Here is an 8129-nt window from a genome sequence, read left to right on the forward strand (position 1 = left end):
GATTCAGGTGTCTGAGATCGAGGATGGGCCGGAGGCCACTATCTGTTTTGGGGATGAGGAAGTAACGGCTGTAGAAGCCTGACTCTCTCTGGGCTGGAGGAACTTTTTCCACGGCTCCTTTTGCCAGCAAATTCATCACCTCTGAGCGCAGAACATGAGCTTCCTTGCTCTGCACTGAAGTGGGGACCACGCCGCTGAAGCGCGGGGGTCTTCAAGCGAATTAGAATGAACATCCTCGCTTTATTATCCCCATAACCCATCTCGACACTCCGGGGATGTCCTGCCAGGCCTCGGCCCGCGTGACGAGGGGTTGAATTAACTCGGGTGACTGGCCGCACGGGGGCTCACACAAATGCGAAGCTGACCGTGTTTCGCTTTGATCTGCCTGGGAGGATTAAGCTGCTCGTATAATGAGGTGCACCGATCCTCATGTGTAACACACACTGGCAGATTAAGTACGCATGATGTGTGTAGAGGATTGCTCAAGTCTGGTCATTCAACCCGCGAGCTCGTCGTTGCTTCCTCCGAGGTAGCTAGGAGGAGAGAAACATGAGCGGGTGACGAACCGTGAACGAACGGGGGCAGACTGCTTTTGTGGTAAAAGCGGCCCGTGTCTGTGAGCGCAGCCATAGTGACACACACAAATTTGAAGCTGTCAGCAGCAGCATCTGCTCCGATCTACTTTGTAGGATAGAGCCGCCCGATGTAAAGAGGGGCGCTGATCCTTTTGTATGAGACACGAAGCACAGCGGGGAGAGCGAGTACGCAGGCTCTGTGTCGGCGTGAGATCGCTCAGACCCGGTTGCTTAGTTCCCAGGCTTCGTCGTTTCTCTCTCCGAGGCTTGCTGAGAGAGGAGAAACGTGAGCGCGGGGCTGTTCAGTGAAAGGCGGTCCGTGAGTGGAGAAAAGCGAGACTCATGCTCGAGTGAGCATTCTGTCTCAGTAAGCGCATAGCTCACTGCCCTTCTGCGGCAGATCCGAGTGCAACGGAGAGAGAGCACGCAGGCACAGTGCTGGCATGAGATCAGTCAGACCGATTGCTTATTCCCTGACTCCGCTGTTTCCTTCTCCAAAGCTCGCTGAGAGAGGAGAAACGGGAGAGCTGGCGGCAGGGGAAACGGACCGGAACTGCTGCGTCGCTCTAGCGGCGGTGATGCAGGTCAGCTGTGCTGAGAGGTCCCGATTCCAGTTGCGAAGGCGTGTCAACGGCGAGCAGGCTTTCAGGATCAGCGATGAGCGTAGAGTCGTCGCTGAAGGAGAAGAAATCTGAGAATCCTGTGGTGAGCGCCCGCTTATATAGCCAGATGCCCCGCCCATTCTGGCGCTCGTGCAGCTCCGCTGCCGAGCCATTGGTTAGTTTTTTAAGCACTGCACGAACCAATGGCCGTGCAGTTTCACTGCGTGAATGAAAAGGCTTCAGTTCAGGAGAAAAAAGGCTTTTTTCCCATATGCGTCTTAAGCAAGACGCAGTACGAGTGAAGTATCGAAAGGGAACTGCTGAATCCTGCCCAGAAGAATTTGCACATCTATGCTGAGCCATGTGTCGATAAAGTGGCAGTTTTGTTTCTCCTATGTATAAATCTTCAGACTCCTCACTACACTTAACATTATATACAACATTACTCCTTTTGGTGTTTGAGAATCCGGATCTTTGGAACGACCAAATGTTGTCTCAGTGTAGTCATTGGTTTAAAATAGGTGTTTGGATATACACCGGAAAATATTGTTGTGTTTTTATAGTCCACACTGTAAAAAAAGTTCGTTAAATTTACGGTAAAATACCAGCAGCTGTGGTTGCCAGAACTTTACCGTGAAAAATACAGTAGCAACATTTTAGGTTTTACAGAACTGTTTAAATTTACAGCGAAAAACCGTATTTCATTAACTGATACAATGTTAATATGCAAACCTTTGAGTTAACTCATTTCATTTGCAGAAACCGACTGCACTTAATTTGGCTAATTGGCATTTGTTTATAAACTAATATTTATAATGTTTAACTAATGCAAGCATATTGGTCTTAAGAACTATTTTGCTTAAGTCCATGAAGAAAGTCATTAAAAGCATTAATTCAAATCAAATCTTTTGCAGATAACAGCAGCACACATTCATGTGTGATTGGAATTATTGAAGAGATTCACACTGCATTAGTAACTACACAGTTACTACCTTTAAATAAAACAACAAGCAGCATAATATCAGCGCTTTTCTGTCCGTCCTTTACTTAAACACAGGCTCTGCTCTCCAGCACAATGGTGACCCACAAAACACAACAGGAAGTTGACTGTTAGGTTTTACAGTATTTTGCTGTTTTCTTTTCTTGATTTTACGGTGAAATACCGGCAGCAGTGGTTGCCAGTAATCTACAGTTTTTTACAGTTCGCTTTCGTAAATTAAATTAACAGTATATTTCTGTTAAAAATACATTTCACAGTGTGTTTTTCTTCATCTCACACATTTAACCCCTTTAATCCCACAGCAAAATCGTCAGTTTTAAAGAGCACTTATATGTGTCCACACTACGGAGTGTTGAAGTGGCAACCCATATAATTAGACACTAATTGAAATCAGTGAATCAGATCATGAGATGGTGATTTATCATCATTAATAGTTATCAAAACCACTTCATTACAACTTCTCTCTGCTTTTCTTGTCATAACAAATGTGTTTTACACACACAGAAACAACAGCAGAAAAAAACTAACATTAAAGAGTCAAGGGCCAAGAGCCCAACTAAAGCAACCACTGATCACCAAAATGGTGAGTCCAAACAAAACATTTTCAATACAATATAAACCTCGGTTAATTCCCAAATAATTTTTGTAGATATATGACAGAAATAAAGTGAGTCTGGTTAGTAATGAGTGAAGCTGGTAATGCTGTTTGTGGAGTTGTGTAATCCTCCTCTGCTGTTTTATTTCAGTTGATTTCATTTAAGGCTGTGGCTGAAGTCAGGTGTAGTTTCATTTCTTGCTCTTTTCTTCAGTGATTCTGCTCGTTAACAGCAGCTGTTCATCATTGACTGAATTCACTCATTAGTTTACATTCTCTCTGTCAGGTGGACTCTATTAGTAAACTCATGTAGGGAATAGTGAATGAGGGTGTAGGGTGTGATTTCAGACACAGTTTCTGAGTGTCGAATCTGAGGCTACTTTCTCGAAAACAAAGGTTAGATATATAACAGTTATTCACCGTATATAGTAAGGAAACATACTGTTAATCATTTAACAGATTTTTACTGTGACATTTTTACAGTCCTTTACCGTTAAAATCACGATCATTTTTTACAGTGCAGTGATTTTAATAGAAAATTTTTTTTTTTACCTTTTAACACCTGGATCATTTAGTTATGAATCTACGTACTCACCGATATGCAATAATTAAAAGTTATATTGATTTACCAACTCCTTGATGATAATAGACATACAGCACTGGAAAATGCACTGCTTCAATCACCACAAGAGGTACGTGTCCTTAGAGGAGTAGCAACAAGGTAATAGTTCATTTGTTTGTTTGTTTGTTTTTTTACATTCATGCAGTGTTATCATTATTGGTTTTGGTTAATTACAATTGTAACTTCCGTGTCCTTGTGTGTCTAACATGTTAATTATTTCACAGGCAGCAAGTGGTGTGTGGAACAGTCAAAATGCGCCAAAATGCTGTGTGTGGAGGAAAAAGACCAAGGCAATGCACAAATTATTGAAGGCTGAATTTCCAGAGGACAGAAATTATGCTCTGGAACCCTCCAGCTTTGCTTTTACTCAGATGCAGGACATGCATATGCTCCTTGAACTTTTTGAAGTAATGACTTGCAGTTTTCCACTGTATATTTAAAATACGATTAAAAAATGGTCAGTCTTGATTTTGGGATTTTATTTTTATTGTTAAACAATGAAAATATGTTTTGCTTTATTGTTACTTTTTATATTGTATTATTGGTATGTCTATCATTTGCCATTATTTTATTTGTTCAGTAATACAAATTGTTAATAGTTGTAAATCGTCGCATTGTAAAAATTTGAAAAAGAAACTAGAAAAATTTAGCCAGGGGCGATTATAAGGTTCCATGTACCAACGGCTCATGTAAATGATACAGTGATACAACGACCATGTCTCTTTTCAAGTATAAAATGAAAAAAGTGTCTCTTCATCAAAGTCTTAATCTATGTATTATATAAAAATTAATTGGACAGCAATGTTCACTAACTTGACAAATGATTTCAGTATCATTAGGATTTATAAAAAATTATGTAACAATCATCTGTATGTATTGTGGAGATCACAGATTTCTTTGAAAAGTGATTAAATTATGCTTTATCAAACTATGAAACTATAATGAATTTCTTTGCTTTTTTTCTTTACCACAAGTCAATCTATCGAGCCATTTACACAGATTTTAAACTGGGGTTGTTGTCCTATGGCTCCGTCTGGTGGGCAATATTAGTATTATAGACTTCATCTCGTTTTAGTGTTTATGAATGCTGAAATATAACACAGTAAAATCCTGAGTGTTAAATTAACACTGCTCGGAGCATATATGGTCCCACTCTAAAAGAGTGTTAAAGTAACACTGAAGCAGTGCTGAAGTTAATGAGATAATTATGTTATTAATTAAGTTCTGATTGATCATTAGTGATGAACAGCTGCTGTTAACAAGCAGAATCACTGAAGAAAAGAGAAACACATAATTAATAACATAATTATCTCATTACTTCAGCACTGCTTCAGTGTTACTTTAACACTCTTTTAGAGTGGGACCATATATGCTCCGAGCAGTGTTAATTTAACACTCAGGATTTTACTGTGAACTTTTATTATAATCCCACAATACAGACACAAGCAGCAACAAAATCTCATAAAACATTTCAGTCTCATAACAGTACTAAACTATAATTTTAATGTAATGTAATGTAACTATAATAATTTTAGGTGTTGTACTTTCATTTGAATTCACCATAATGGCGATCGGTGTTTGCTTTAGTTGGGCTCTTGAACCTTGACTTTTTAAAAAAAGTTTTTCTTTGGTTGCTTAAGTTAGCTGTGTTTATTTAATGCAGTTTTTATAGCAAGAAAAGCCAAAAGCACCTGTGATCAGATAAAACTGGTGTTTGTGATGTCAAGACCATCATGAACTAGTCTGATTCACTGATCTCACCTAATGTTTAATCTCTTAATCTCTCCACAAACAGCATCACCAGCTTCACTCATTAGATTGATTTTATTTCTGTCAGACATCTAGAGAAGCTCTTATTACAGTTTTTCTCAAATGCTAAAACACAAAAGCCAATCCTCTAAACCAAATGACCAGTTGTCTAAACACATTTACTAAATCTAGCCATCATTTTCCAATATCATAAACACATTTCACATGAAGACACAATTCACAAAACACAATCCTCCGTTCTCATAAATCTTAACACATTTTTCTTTGCTAAAACACAAGTTGCAAAAGAACTCTGCTCATATTCTCAAATGAAAGCTCATGTGATGCAAAATGCTTGCCACAGTCAGCAATATTTGAACACAATGAACACACCTGGCGTCATTCATTACACACAACGACTCAAAATTGAAGACACTTGTTGCTAATGCTGTGACCACATGTATAAAAGCAAGTTCAGAGTGCACAGTTTGCTGAAGATTCCAAACAAACACAATGGATGAAGGCAGAGTCAGGGGAAGAGGAATTCGAGTCAGAGGAGGGAGAAGAGCTGGCCATGGAAGAAGAGGAGCAGGCCAACGAGGAAGAGGAGTTCAAATCAGAGGAGGAAGAGGAGCAGGCCAACGAGGAAGAGGAGTTCAAATCAGAGGAGGAAGAGGAGCAGGCCAACGAGGAAGAGGAGTTCAAATCAGAGGAGGAAGAGGAGCAGGCCAACAAGGGAGAGGAGAAGGTCCAGGAGGGAGAGCAAGACAACCTCGCACCATCATTACGGACGAGATGCGAGCAACAGTCATTGACCATGTCATTGTCCATGGCATGACAATGGCTGAAGCAGGACTACGAGTCCGTCCAAACCTGAGTAGGTTCACCGTGGCCACCATTATCAGGGCATTCAGACAACACAACAGGTATTGTACTCTATTGCTTTCTTTGTCACAATACAATTTTACAAGCCTGTGAAAGTAGTCTATTGGTTTCAAATCAGTTGTTACTGTATTGTAAAACATGTCAATTGACAACACATGTTTCTTTCTTTAGAGTTGAAAGAATGCCACATAGAGGTGGGAGGGTTGCCATATTTACAGCGGCACAAGAAACCCTCATTGTGGATATGGTTCGTGAGAACAACCTCATCAGACTCCGGGAGATCAGAGACAAAGTCATTGCCGATAATGTCAACTTTGAGAGCATTGATGATGTCAGCTTGGCCACAATAGACCGAGTTCTCCGGCGCCAAAAGATGCGGATGAAACAGGTCTATAGGGTTCCCTTTGAGCGCAACTCTGCGCGACACAAAGACCTACGTTACGAGTATGTGCAAGTAAGTATACATCCATGTTCACAGTACAGTTAGTGGACATACTGTGTTGCTCAGTGGCCTACATTACTTCTGGACAATACTGTGCTACCTGATTGACTGTTGTTCTGAACACCTGTGCACTTTCACATTTTCACAGAGGATATTACAGTTGGACGCGATGGCCAGACCTCATGAGTACCTCTTCCTGGATGAGGCTGGCTTCAACCTGCAGAAACGAAGGCAAAGAGGCCGTAACATCATTGGCCAAAGAGCCATCACTGAGGTTCCTGGCCAACGGGGGGGTAATATTACTCTTTGTGCGGCCATGGGTTTGGAGGGGCTTGTCCACCGGCATGCTGTCCTTGGGTCTTACAACACCCAACGTCTCCTCACCTTCCTAGAGGAGCTAAAAGACATCCTCCTGGACCGCCAACAACACCATCCTGGGCCCGCACATCACATTTATGTGATCATTTGGGACAATGTACGCTTCCACAAAACAAACCAAATCAGAGAGTGGTTCACCACCAACAGTAACCACTTTTTAAACGTCTGTCTGCCACCCTACTCCCCTTTCCTGAACCCTATAGAGGAGTTCTTCTCATCGTGGAGATGGAAGGTTTATGACAGACAACCATACACTAGAGAGAACCTCCTAAGGGCAATGGAGCTGGCCTGTGTTGACATCCCAGTGGAGGCCTTCCAAGGATGGATTCGCCATTCCAGGGCGTTTTTCCCGCGGTGCCTGGCAAGAGACAATATAGCCTGCGATGTGGATGTGGCCCGATGCAGCTCAGCGACATGATGCCGCACAGTGATTGTGGTGTGTGTGTGGTGTGAATAAAGTAAATAAAAAAACTTCACACCCTGATCATGTTTTCAAGAGTACTGTTGTGTGCAATAGATTCTGTTTTTGCATTGAGTTGTGTTACAGTAGTGTACATGCAGAATTTACTATAGATTTATACTCTTCATATGAAACTCACAAATCTAAATGCCTAATCCTCTGCAGAGATCTAAGAACATCCATTACTGTAAAGTTTCTAAAAATATGCATTGGCAGTTATGAAACAAAGAACCTTCTCACAAATTGAGCATTGTGTTTTCAATTGTTTTGCTGTAGTGTGTAATGATGTGTATAGTGTTTACATTTTTGAAAGCTTCGAGCTGCTCTTTTGGTGTGAAAGTTTGAGTTTTGAAGTGAGAAGGTGTGGTTGTGTTTATGTAGCTTTAGAAAAGGGTGTTGTGTTTAGACACTGGGGAACATGGAGGAAACGTTTGTGAAATGTGTTTTAGCATTTGAGAAAAACTGTAATCACCACTAAATTATGCTTAACCAGTAACACTTTACAATGTAGTTCAGTTTGTTGATGCATTTAGTTCTCTTAGTTCTAATTAGTTAATGTATTAAAACTAACAATGAACAACAATTTTTTATAACGTGTATTAATCTACAGTAGGTTAATGTTAATTTATTAATATACTATTGTTCATCGTTAATTCATGTTTATTCATAATACATTAACTAATGTTAATTAGGTAAAATATTGTTGTTATTTATGTGAACTATTGAATTAATGTTTAGAACCTTATTGTAAAGTGTTGCCACTTATTCTAACACTGATTTGTTAGTTTTGAGCAACACATACTTTTGTTGACTACCTGTCA

At 40.4% G+C, this 8129-nt stretch overlaps 2 protein-coding genes and 1 long non-coding RNA gene across 7 annotated transcripts in view; all 3 read left to right on the forward strand.

Annotated features, from left to right (window-relative positions):
- The window catches only part of ldlrad3 (low density lipoprotein receptor class A domain containing 3), a 101122-nt gene that overhangs the window by 21150 nt on the left and 71843 nt on the right, over positions 1 to 8129 (forward strand). The gene's annotated exons all lie outside the window — the stretch shown is intronic.
- LOC107719836 (uncharacterized) lies at positions 3092 to 3766 on the forward strand. The gene is made up of 3 exons (XR_001637554.1): positions 3092 to 3168; positions 3422 to 3493; positions 3619 to 3766. It is a non-coding gene; the product is annotated as an uncharacterized LOC107719836 (long non-coding RNA).
- Positions 5256 to 7768, forward strand: LOC107719831 (uncharacterized). Of its 4 annotated transcripts, none has more exons than XM_016527367.1 (4): positions 5256 to 5780; positions 5871 to 6069; positions 6200 to 6482; positions 6619 to 7768. In XM_016527367.1, the coding sequence occupies exons 1-4, from the start codon at positions 5657 to 5659 to the stop codon at positions 7264 to 7266; spliced, it is 1254 nt and encodes a 417-aa protein (XP_016382853.1). In that variant the 5' UTR covers positions 5256 to 5656; the 3' UTR covers positions 7267 to 7768. The 4 variants fall into 4 exon arrangements, with proteins under 4 accessions (XP_016382853.1, XP_016382852.1, XP_016382854.1 ...); XM_016527366.1 differs by having other exon boundaries at positions 5256 to 5735; positions 5781 to 6069; XM_016527368.1 differs by having other exon boundaries at positions 5256 to 5735; positions 5826 to 6069.

The sequence above is a fragment of the Sinocyclocheilus rhinocerous genome, unplaced genomic scaffold (assembly GCF_001515625.1).
Source record: "Sinocyclocheilus rhinocerous isolate Xijiao unplaced genomic scaffold, SAMN03320098_v1.1 scaffold1442, whole genome shotgun sequence".
NCBI lineage: Eukaryota > Metazoa > Chordata > Actinopteri > Cypriniformes > Cyprinidae > Sinocyclocheilus > Sinocyclocheilus rhinocerous.

Coding starts and splice junctions, on each gene's coding strand:
- LOC107719831 (XM_016527365.1), top strand. CDS start 5,657: ATGGATGAAGGCAGAGTCAGGGGAAGAGGAATTCGAGTCAGAGGAGGG. Junction 6,070..6,199: donor GCATTCAGACAACACAACAG/GTATTGTACTCT, acceptor TTCTTTCTTTAG/AGTTGAAAGAATGCCACATA. Junction 6,483..6,618: donor TACGTTACGAGTATGTGCAA/GTAAGTATACAT, acceptor ACATTTTCACAG/AGGATATTACAGTTGGACGC.